General features: G+C 44.4%; 1 protein-coding gene across 4 annotated transcripts in view; it reads right to left on the bottom strand.

The window, feature by feature from the left end:
• The window catches only part of Trit1 (tRNA isopentenyltransferase 1), a 38,455-nt gene extending 25,906 nt beyond the window's left edge, over nt 1-12,549 (bottom strand). For 2 of the 4 annotated variants that reach the window (XR_003836445.1, XM_021159423.2), the window contains exon 1: nt 12,365-12,549. Coding sequence is in view for 3 of the 4 variants with exons in the window: in XM_021159423.2 (XP_021015082.1) it covers nt 12,365-12,538 (174 nt within the window). In the remaining variant the exon portion in view is untranslated. The remainder of the gene's footprint in view (nt 1-12,364) is intronic. The other 2 variants (XM_029476187.1, XM_021159424.2) reach the window with 1 other exon arrangement.

Below are 12,549 nucleotides of genomic sequence, written 5' to 3'. Positions count from 1 at the left end.
TTGTAGACCAGGCTGGCCTCGAACTCAGAAATCCGCCTGCCTCTGCCTCCCGAGTGCTGGGATTAAAGGCGTGCGCCACCACGCCCGGCGAGACTATTTTTCATGTGATAAGTCACACTAAAAAATAAATATATTATAAACAATGAGAAGGTGATTTCTGTTTGCTATTTTCCCCCTTTCCTCCCTCCCTCCCTTCCTAAAACAGGGTCTCATGTAACCCAGGCTAGCCTCAAACTCACTATGTAGTCAAGACTGGCTTAGAACTCCTATTCTTCTATCTCCACCTCTAGAGGGGTGGGGTTACAGGCATTTGCCTATAGCATCTGGTTTCCTGTGGTCCTGGGGATGGGACCCAGAGCTTTGTGTTCATCCTAGACAAGCACTCTACCTGCTAATGCTACATCCTTAGCCAAAATGTTGTTTTCAGCTTTTTGCTTATTTGGGGGTTTTTGGTATTGCATGTTTGGTGGTTGATTTGGTTTTGGTTCTTTTTAAATTTTTTTTATTATTATATGAGTATGTGTGATGTGTGGGCATCCGTGTGTGGTCAGAGAAGACAACAAAGACTGTCTCTCTTGTTTCATCCAGCTTGTCCTAATATCTTACATTACCATGATATGTTGAGAATTAGGAAAGTGTCACAGGCGTGAGCCCGGGTCCTGACCTGTGGATGTGGATTTTACCCACTAATGTCACTTTTCAGTTCAGGATCCAGTTTAGGATTCTTTATTGTATTTAATGATCATGTGTCCTTGGTGTCGAGGAGGGACAGTTTTCAGTTTTTCTTTATCTTCACATCCTTGACTCTTCTGAAGGGCACTGGTCAGTTCTTTTCTTGATCGTCCTTCAATTTGAGTTTGGGTTTCTCAGAATTAAACTGATGATACATCCCATCCTCTCTGCCTTTCGTCAGGAATAATCTGCAAGAGTGGTTACTGAGGGCGTGAACGCTGCTCAGGTAAGGCTGTATTTGATTTGTCTTTCTCTTTCCACAGTGCTTTGCCTTCCCATTTCAGTAATGACAGCATCTTGTTCAAACTCCTTAAAAATGAGTTGCCAAAACTGTCCCTCACTGAACGGGAGAGGAGTCACACACAGCCTTACATCCTGCATGGATGGATGTTGGCAGGGTGGCTTGCAGAAAGATGCTAACAACAGGACACTGGTATTGGGAATGGTAACACATGCCTGAAATCCCAGCCCTCTGGAGACTGAAGCAAGAGCATTGTGAATTTGAGGCTATCCTGGGTGACAGAGTCAGACTCTATCTTAAAAAACAAAACAAAACAGTAAGAGTGGTTACCACAGAGTCTGATGGTCTGAGTTCAAGCCCTGGAGCCTGCAGAAAACCAACTCAAAGTTGTCCACAGACCTCCCCAGATGTGTGCTGGGGCATGCTCGTTAACACGCACACAAAATAAATACAAATTAAAATTCTAGAAAAAAGCTCTTTCTACAACTCTGGTCAAGATGATGGCAGAGAAGGACAGGAAGCCTAAGAGATCAACTTGGAAGTTTGATGTGGTCCCTGCTTGTCCAATAGAAGATGGAAATGCTGAACAGCTTCTATGGGCAAAGGTTAAAGTTGATGGCAAAACTGGAAATCTCAGAAATAAAATCACAGTTGTTTCTGAGAAATGGTTCTAAAAGGCATCTGACAAGGAGATCATGACCTTCACTACTTCCAGGCCAATGGAGATGACACTGGTCAGAGCCTGAGGACCACTTGGCCTTTGTTCTTTAATAAAATGCAAGCATTCTACATAAACAAACCTAAAAACAGACTTCAGTTTATTAGGAAATCAAAATCACTGTACTCTAAAAAAAAATTCTAGGAAAAAAGAAATGTTTGATTCTTTTAACCATGCAGTGCTGCAGAACCCAGGCTGGCTCCTCTGACCCGCTCTCCACTCAGCTGCCAGAGTCAGTCTCACTTCCCTGATGAAACCCCAAGCCTTCATGGTGTGGCTTTTAAGGGCCTCCACAATGTGTCCTAGGGTCTGTGTTTTTAGTTTCACCTCCTACGACTGTCCCTCAAGAATCCTTTGTGCCAGATGGTTGCCAGCCATTCCTCAAAGTATGAAAGGACATGAGCTTTTAAGGAGAGAGCAGACAACTCAAAAGCCTTCACCATGGTATTCTCTTTTTAAAAAATAACTTTTTGGGCTTTTTTATTCTGTTATGAGTGTTTTGCATGCATGTATGTACGTGCACATGTGTGCTGGTACACAAAGAGGTCAGAAGAGGGCATCGAAGCCTCTGGAACTGGAATTAGACTGTGGTGAGCCATCTCTGACACTTAACTGTCACTGAAGCGTCAAGGAGTACCTCAGCTCACCAGCCTTAGTCTCCAGCCCTCTCTGTGCTTGCCTGTGGCTTCCTATTTAGCTAGTAGTCACTTCTGCTTTCTCACATGGAGGGGTCTCCCTGCAGTAGCAAAAAGGGACCATATATGCAGAACCTACACAAAGTAAAACTATATTTAACATGGAAGGAAACCAAGTGAGCTAGAAACCATCGCGTGCACACCCACACACACCCACACACACCCACACACACCCACACACACACACTACATGAGTCAAAAACATCTGAAATTTCCTACTTGGCCTCTTGTCATGGTCAGTCATTTTAAAGATTGTGTCTGCCAGCTGTGATAAAGAGCCTCTGGAGAGCCCTGTCTCTCTCCTGGTTAACACATCTTTGTGCCTTTTATCTGAGTCCTATGAAGCCACTATGAGGCAGCATCCCAGCTCTCCTTTCATATCCTTCCCCTGTGCCTCCCAGATCTCTCTTGAGCACTATCAGACAGACAATCCTTTAGTACAAAACACTGTTCCTAAATTATGTCCCAAAAGCAGATGAAAAGAACACAGAGTTCCCCATCTATTAGCTGACACAGAGCCTGCTGACTAGTCAGTCTGCCAAAAGTCGTTTGCTCTTCTCCTATAGCTTTGAGAAAACACAGCAGGAACTGTGCTCCTAGGTCTGATATTGCTTCTCCCTAGGACTCGAAGAATTAAGGCATCAGAGCTATTTCTCTCTATAAACCCAAACAGAACGCTTTATCTCCTCCTAGCCTATACTTGGCAGTCTCTCTTCTCAGGCAGGCAGACAGTATACATGTTCAGCAACTGCCTTCATGTTTCACAGTCACTGAAGGTGGTGCACTCTGCCTTGGATTTGCATGCCAGGATGACAACACAGACTGAAAGGAAGACCTCCAGTATCATCTTCCTGCACTGGATCAGACTCTGCAAATGCATATGAAGATCCAGATCCAATTTCCAGGTGTGCAGGTGTCTTGCAGTATGATCTCCAGGCAGCTCTTTAATCTTTCTGTACCTCAGTTTTTCCATCCTGGAAAGCAGGGATTGTGTTACTACTGGCCTCCCCTTGAATTCTGACTCTCACTGCTAAATGAGAATATTTATGTTTCTATACATTGAGAAACAGTTGGGGGTTGGAAAAACCAGACTATCAGTATAAGAGGTCACTTCTGTCCGAGCCACACAGAAAGGCATGAGAACCTAGAAGTAATCCCCAGGACAGGAAGCCCGCAAAGAGCTGCTCTGATGCTAGATGCTCAGGTCATTGTTTATTAGGCTCCCAAGAGGAAAATCCCCACTTCAGACCTGTGTATGTTATTTCACCTCAGTGCTTAAATTTAACACTCATTTCTTTCCCTCCCTTCCTTTTTCTGTCGGGGTAGCCTCATACTCATGGGAATCCTCCTACCTCAGCTCAAGTGCAAGGATTACAGGCATGAGCGGTGCCATTAAAAGATATTCAATGCTTATCAAAAAAGTATTTCCTAGAAAAGTTAGTGCCTTGTAAAGGCTGCCATGGATCACTGTGTCCTAGTTAGAGTTTCTACTGCTGTGATAAAGCACCATGACTAAAAGAATCACGGATCAAGAAAATGCACCTCAGGCTAATCTGGTGGGATTAGTTTTACGAATAGAGGTTCCCTCATCCCAAATGACTCTAGCTTATGTCAAATTGACAAAAATTTACCTAGGATAGACCCTATGGTTCAGTTAGGACAAAGAGTAGCAGAAGAAGTACAACAGGCAAGATAACTGCATGCTGAGCTCAGTCCTTACCACCATCAAGAAAGGAAGGAAGGAATGAACGAAGGAAGGAAAAAAGAAAACATCTAGCTAGGTTTAGTGGCACTGTGATCTCACACTTCAGACACCCCACTAGGAGTTCAAGGAAGAAAGATTAAGGGAATAAAAACAGTTTGGGTTATGAGACCCTGTGGAAGGAAAGCGGATAGAAGGAAAGTTGACCTAAGACAACTTGTGTGTGTGTGTGTATAAAATTTATTTTTATTTATATGAGTACACTGTAGCTGACTTCAGACCCACACCATAAGAGTGCATCAGATTTCATTACAGATAGTTGTGAGCCACCATGTGACTGCAAGGAATTGAACTCAGGACCTCTGGAAGAACAGTCAGTGCTCTTAACGGCTGAGCCATCTCTCCTGCCCAAAACAGCGTTTTACAAGGGATAGGGAAATGGCTCAGTGATTACAAGTGCTTGCTATGCAATCATGAGGTCCTGAGTTCAGATCCCTGACACCCATGTAAAGGCCAATGGAACAGAATACATCTATAACCCCAACACTGGGTGGGATGGATCAGGTAGGGTCAGTCTAGCAAATATCAGCAAGCTGCAGGTTCACTGAAAACTGTCTTAAAAAAAATAAAAGAGTCCAGAGATTTGGCTTGGTGGTTAAAAACATTTGCTTCTCTTACAGAGAACTTGAGTTTGTTTCCCAGCACCCACAAGGTGGCTCACAACTGTCTGCAATTCCAGTTCTAGGATCCCCTAGAGGGGATCAGTGCCCTGTTCTGACCTCTACAGGCACTGCATGCTCATGGTGCACTTACATAAGCAGGCAAAATGCTTGCATATCAAAGAAAGGAAGGAAGGAAGGAAGGAAGGAAGCAAGCAAGCAAGCAAGCAAGCAAGCAAGCAAACAAGCAGCTAGCTGGGTGGCCACAGCACACACCTTTAGTCCCAGCACTGGGGAGGCAGAGGCATGAGGATCTCTGAGTTTACAGAGCAAGTTCCAAGGGCTGTTATATAAAGAAACCCTGTCTCAAAACAAACAAATCCTTACTATAATAATTAATAATTAAGTGGAAGGCACATGCTATTAATTCCAGCACTCAGGAGACAAGAGGCAGGAGGACCTCTGTGAGTTTGAGGTCAGACTAGTCTACAGAGTGAGTTCCACAACATGCACCCACCCACCCACCCACACACACACACACACACACACACACACACTAATCTATGCTTATGTGGAACACAATTTTACAATTTGGTTGAGTTACTGGCACATTTCTGAATATAAACATCCAAAGAGCACCTCTGTATGGAGTATTAAAATGTAAACATAAGGGCTGGAGAGATGGCTCAGTGGTTAAGAGCACTGACTGCTCTTCTAAAGGTCCTGAGTTCAAATCCCAGCAACCACATGGTGGCTCACAACCATCTGTAATGAGATCTGACGCCCTCTTCTGGTGAGTCTGAGGACAGCTACAGTGTACTTTATATATAATAATAAATAAATCTTAAAATGTAAACATAATAGTCACAGAGTCTAGCTACTTGGGAGGCTGAGGTGAAGGATCGCTTGTGCCCATGAATTTAAAATTAGCTTTGATAATATAACCAGACCCCATCTCAAAATATAAACCAATAAAAATAAATTAACACTCATCTTGAAAACTTGAAAAGCCCTTCTAATTACCACTCTCTACTCATCTCCCTTTCATCTGTGGCTGTTAACAAGAAGTCTCCAGTAGTCTGGGTTCCTCACAAGCCTGAGCTCCTCTTTTGTCTCAATAAGCATCCATCTTGAGTATCAACTTGATGCTAAATTCTATTTCTTAGCTATATCAAGTTTTAGCTGCTAACGACACAGCCGGTGGTCACTGGTCAGCTCAAAACTCCATCTGACACACCATGACACCATAAATCTCCTTTCTGGTGACTTTTTAAAAACCATATTTATGGGGGAGGGGAGCTCACATAAGCCACAGAATGTGTATGGAGGTCAGAGGACAAGTTTCAGAAGTCAGGTAGTTCCTACCACCATGCTGGTGCTTGGGATCAAACTCAGGGCCCCAAGCTTGGTGTCAGGCACTGTTACTACTGAACCATCTCAGTGGCCCTGTTGTTCTGGCCCTGAGCCAGAAGCTCATGTAGCCCTGGCCTCAAACTCACTGTATAGCTGGGAATGGCTTGAACTTCTGGTCCTTCTCCTCTCCCACTGCCCCAGTGTTATTACAGTTGTATACTGCTTAACCAGGCTTCATCTTTCATATCTTAAAAGGTACATTTTAGATCCTGACCAAAGTGTAGCATATTCCCATGAGGGATGAGTGGAATACAGGCTAAGAAACACTCTCGGTGACAGAATCCTACAGCTCTTGCCTCACCTAAAGAGGAAAATCACTAGACATAAAAGGAGAGAAATAGCCAGGCATGGTGGCGCACATCTTTAATCCCAGCACTCGGGAGACAGAGGCAGGCGGATTTCTGAGTTCGAGGCCAGCCTGGTCTACAAAGTGAGTTCCAAGACAGCCAGGGATACACAGAGAAACCCTGTCTTGAAAAAACAAAAAACAAAAAGAGGAGAGAAATATGCTCAATAAGAGACGTACAGATCTTCGGCCTATTTCCTGAACTGTTAAGTAATATCTACTTTATGCAACTTGGTGTGAAGATTTGAAAGGAGCGTTGTGGGACTCAAGATGGCACATCAGTCCCGAGCACTTACTGCTGCTCTATCATAAGATGAGCCCTCAGCCCTCAGCACCCACGTGGCAGGCAGCTCACCACCACCTAGAACTCCAGCGCTGGGGAATCTGAAGCCCTCTCTTGCTTCCTCGGGCATCCCCACAATGAAACATTCATAAACACAATTATTATACATACATTAATTTTTTTTATTTAAATAAAGCCTAGGAGCTGAAGCGATGGCTCAGTGGTTAAGAGCACTGGCTGCTGTTGCTGAGGACCTGGCCTTGATGCCCAGAGCTTACTTGTTGGCTCATAAACAACTGTTACTTCAGTCCTAAGGAATCCAATCCCCTCTTCTGTTCTCCACAAACAGCAGACTGCAACCGGTGTGAACATGCACGCAGGCTAGTCCTAGCACTCAGGACCGAGAAGCAGGCAGATTTATATGAGTGCAAGGCTAGCCTGGTCTATAAAGTGAATTCTAAGACAGCCAGGGCTACACAGAGAAACTGTCTCAAAAAACAAAACAACACAATAACCACCAAAATCATCATCATCATCATCATCATAAATACATGTAGCCAAAACACTCGTATACCCAAAATCATAATAATAATAATTTAATTTTTAAAAAAAGAGGATACATTTGCTAGGCAGTGGTGGCACACACCTTTAATCCCAGCACTTGAGAGGCAGAGGCAGACATGTCTGAGTCTGAGTCCAACCTGGTCTACAGAGAGAGTTCCAGTACCGCCAGGGCTACACAGAGAAACACTATCTTGAAAAAAATAAAAATAAAATAAGGAGCATAAAGCGAGGTGCGCTGGCACATACCCACAGCCCCAGCGTTGAGGGGGAGAAGGCAAGTTTGGAGTTCAGTTATATACTGAGTTTGAAAGCAGTCCTGGCCACTTGGTATCTTGTCTTCAAAAAGACATTTTGTTTACATATTTAGAAAATATTTTCTGTTAAATCACTGAAAAATAGTATCTCCAGGGGTTGCAATGTGGCTCAGAGGTGACAAGCACTTTTCTCTAGCAGAAGACCCAAGTTCAGTTCCCAGCACATGGTGGCTCACAACCATTTATCATTCCAGTTCCAGGGGATCCAATTCCCTCTTCTGGCCTCTGCAAGGCACTGCATGCTCATGGTGTACATGCATACATGCAAGCAACCATACATAAAATATACATATGTACATACATACATACATACTTACATAAGATAAAAATAAATCTTTCTTTTAAAAGCAGAATCTCCATTTGAGAAGCTGTAGCAGGCAAGACTGTGAGTTCAGGGCCAGCCTGGGCTACACAGCAAAGTAATAAGAATGCAAAGCTTCTCCTCCCCCCACTGGCTACAAATGAGCTCTAGATGCAGCAGTGCACAATCCTGAGCAAAGACAGAAATGAAGAACTGGTGAACCTGTGTATTCAGGCAACAGGACATGGATATTTAATTGCATATTTGCACTCAAAAGTTAAAAAAAAAATCAAAGATCAAAGATCTCCAATTGAGAGCAAAGGGAAATGTTATAAATATCTAAAATTAAACACAATCTAAAATTAAACACAGTTCAGAAAGTTTAAAAAAAATCTATGTTTTTCATATATTAATGATTATCAAGGATAAAAGAAATTTAACCCTCAAATTCTAGTCACAAATGTACAATTCTGAATGTGCCTGCATACACCCAAGAACCAGAAGAAGCCATGGTGGAGTTCAGGGGCCTAAGAGAGCTATAGAAGAGGACTCAGAGCCTCCCTTCCCCACAAGCGAGATCCCAGAAAACAGAGGCTGCAGAAACCAAAGGCTCCCACTTGCCCCTCCTCTCAAACGGAGCCTGCTTGAGCCAGAGGGTTCTAAGAACTTCACATTTCAGCAGGCAGCTGTGCCAGACAACTCACTCTATAAACTTACGTAGTCCTCAAGCTTGGTCAGAGACGCACGTTCCTGCAGTGGGAACCAGTCAATGCAGGGACTTAAGAGGAACTGGTCCAAGAGCTGAGAATAATTGTTAAATGCTGAGCTCTGTACAAGACATCTGTACCAACCCCCACAAGGCTCAGGGAACATTGGGGTGGGAGTGGGGCAGAAAGACGGTTAAGAGCTGAAGGATGGAGCTGAAGAGACATTACATGGCCCAGTGGTTAAGAGCACTGGCTGCTCTTTCAGAGGATCCAGGTTCAATTCCCAGAACCCACGTGGTGGCTCACAGTTACCTCTAACTTCAGTTCCAGGGGATCTGATTCCCTCTTCTAGCTTCCACAGTCACTACATGCTTGTGGTGTGCTGATATACATGCAGGCAAAACATTCATACACATAAAAGTCGAAAGGGAGGGAGGGAAGGAAGGAGGAACTGAGTGTGAAAACGAATGCTTCATGCTGTCCTCTGAACATGACATGCACCAGATCAGTGCAGGGGAAATTCTGTTGCGGATGGAGGAGAAACTCCTGAGGCTCCAACCCTAGCTGAGGTGAGATCAGCAGCTTCTGGCTGCTGGGGGAGGGGCCACCCTCATGCAGGCAGTGCTACTCGACTCAGTGGATGGGAACGTGGGAGGTCGGTGCTGGAAGGACCAGATTCTGTCCTTCTCAAAACAGATTTGGATTCTCAGAAAGAGACAAAATGGTGAGCTGCACCCAAGTTATGACACCCAAGGTTATCCTCTGGCCTCTACCCACACGTGTACAAGTCCATAGGCACCTGCTTATACACAAGCACACAAACACAAGATGTGCTATCTGGGGCTAAGAGTGTGGCTAAATGGTTGCACAACTGTCCTAGCAAGGTGTAGGTTTGGTTCTTAGCACCAAGAGAAAAAAACAAAAACAAAAAGAACCATTCAATAAAATATTTTGTAAAATATGAAAGTTTTGTCACGTTGTCAGCAAGATACACGTCAGAGTGTCCTGATGTCTTACTCAAACAGTGACAAAGAATTACCTTATAGACATAGCTTACCTTATAGACATAGCTATGTGGAAATAACCATACCTGAGAATACAGTACACTACAGAAAACACCCAACCCGAGTTCCCAGAACCCATTCCATTACCTAAAAAGTCACGTAGGTTAAAATGATTTGCCAAGCGTAGTGACTCATGCCTACAATCCACCACTCCAGAGGCTGAGGCAGGTGGACTGCTACAAGTCTGAAGCCTGTCTGGGCTATACGGTAGGATCCTATCTCAAGAAAAACAAAACAAAACAAACAAGAAAGATTATTTCAAACGTGTGTTTGCTACATGAGGAATGATAGAAACGGAGCAAGTGGAGTATAAGCTAGGGCAGGAGGATCAATCCCCGAGTCCTGGAATATGATCACATCTCCAGCACTCCTCAGATATCCACTAACAGACTTCCCCTTGTAGGCCCTGCAAGAGCTTCCGGATCTGGAGCATGGCCTTTCTCCCAGGCCCCCAACTCTGAATCCTGCATCACATTTATCCTTTCTGCCAGAACATCTCCACTAATGCCTCACCAGCCCAGAATTATAGCACTCAAGGACTGGCTGGAATGGACCCTGTTAGTGCAGCAACACCTTACAGAAGCCCTGGGCAATCAATCGCTCTCCAAAGTCTCAGGGCAAGAGGCTATAATCACACCACACTGGAATTGCATCCTTTGCTCCTCCCAACCAGCATGCATACTACTCACAAATCAACGCTCCTAACACACTTCTCTGATCCTGAATCTGAGACTTCCCTATTGAAGTCTCCTGACTGTCCTACATACCCGCTTCACCATTCTAAGTCTTCCTTCACATGCCTTCCTATTTCATGCCTTTCCATTCTTGTTCTTCAAACCTTCATTTTATTTTATTTAGGTTTTCTGAGACCGGGTCTGACTATATAGTCCTGGCTGGCCTGGAACTTCCTATGTAGACCAGGCTGGCCTGCAACTTCCTATGTAGACCAGGTTGGCCTCCAGGCTATGGCATTTCTCTTGCCTCAGCTTCCAAAAAGAGCGAAGATCACAGCGTATGACACTGTGCCCAACTTCAAGCTCTTCTCTTTTAAAATTCATACTGACCTATTTGCTTTTCAATTTGTATTTGTGTGTGTGTGTGTGTGTGTACATACAGGCATGTATGCAGAGGCCAGAGAGGTCAGGGTCAGGGTCTCCCCAGCCTAGGCACTTCTTTAGAGACTTTCCATGACATTCACTGATTTCTCCCTTCTCAAGAATTCTACTGCACTTAATAGTCTATCAGGAAGTCCAGCACTTGTAGTCTCTTCTGATCTTCTGAACCCGCCCACCTGAAAATGCTCTATAAATAGCTCTGTTCACTTATTAGCTCTGTCTTAACTCTATGTTTAGCCAGACTAACATTCCCCAGTATAAGGAGTATGGTCTTATGTACACACACACACACACAGTCACCATAGTTTTCACTGTTACTATATTTTTTAAACACTTGTAATAAGTGCTTCACATATATTTCATTTAATGATCACAAGGTTGTTTTTGATATTCTTCCTAGTTTAGCAAAGGAACAAAGGTATCTTTGTTCATGTAGCAAAAAGTTGGGGGAAAAAAAAAATCTGGCTGAGATTCAGTTCAAGCTAAACTCTTTATCTCCCTAAGCTGGCACAAGGCAGGCTGCAAACAACTATTTGTCGAGTTACCTTGCCTTTTAGTATAAGCTGATGGTCTTATCATGGAAAAATAAATTATGAGGGTAGAAACCATGTCAGGAGCCTTATGAGGTAAAGTGGGGTAAAGAACTAATTATTAATTTTAGGTTACTAACCGTGAGTTCAGCAACTGGCTGTATATGTTCGACACCTTTGAACATGCCTAACAGCTGTTGTAATTCTTCTCACATTCACCCAAAATGTCACCTACTCTCTAGCACAAATGCTCCTACATCCCTTCTGAGAGCCCTCTCTCAAAGAGGACAAAAGGATTAAAAAACAAGAATAAAAAAAAGCCCTCAGGTTCAACCAATATCTACCACAATGTCTGACCTTCGAGCGGGCCTCCCTCTCTCCACTGTAACACTCCCACGTCTCACTTATTAAATACTTTAGCCTTGTGATTGTGGGGCAAATGACATTTCCTCCACTTTACAAATATAATATTCAAGTCAAGGGCACTGCTTGATCTGAAGTCACGAAGCCAATGGCTGCCTCTGACTGCTCTAGTGCCCAAGAAGACACTCACAGGTGGCATCTGACTTACCTTGGGCTAGAATTAGAATTATGGCAAAATTTCGGAATAATGAACATTTACTGAAATTCACCGGATGTCAACCTTAAACGTTCCAATATCTCTCCTCCATTTATTTGCAATGTGCCACTCACAAGGTCGCTTCACCTCCCCAGCCCCCAACATTTTTATCCATAAATGAAACTGTTGGTACTGTTTACGAAAGAGTAATGGCCTGAGAAGTTACTTAGCGATCACAGGACACAATGGACACTGTCTGCCATTGGATGGGTACCCTAGCAGGTGTGGGTTCCTTTCATCTGGATCCCCATACGCCTCGAGGTTCACCCACAACAGCCACGCGACAGGGTGTCCCCGAGTCCAGAGGCCCGCACGCGACCTCCAGGGTTCCCAGGCCCCGGGGCCAAGCACGCTGCCATACCTGCATGGAGTCGGCGCTGACGATCTCGCCGCCGAGCCGCTGGCCTAACTGCAGAGCCAGGGTGGACTTGCCAGTCCCAGTAGCCCCGAGAATCACTACAAGTGGCAGTGTTCGCCGCAGGCCTCGGAATCCAGAGCTCACAGGAACCGCTCGTGCAGCAGCCGCAGCCGCCATCTTGAAGGCAT

Source organism: Mus caroli, chromosome 4 (assembly GCF_900094665.2).
Source record: "Mus caroli chromosome 4, CAROLI_EIJ_v1.1, whole genome shotgun sequence".
In the NCBI taxonomy this organism is placed as follows: Eukaryota; Metazoa; Chordata; class Mammalia; order Rodentia; family Muridae; genus Mus; species Mus caroli.
Note: the sequence above shows the minus strand (reverse complement) of the source record. Positions and strands in the feature narration are given on the sequence as shown.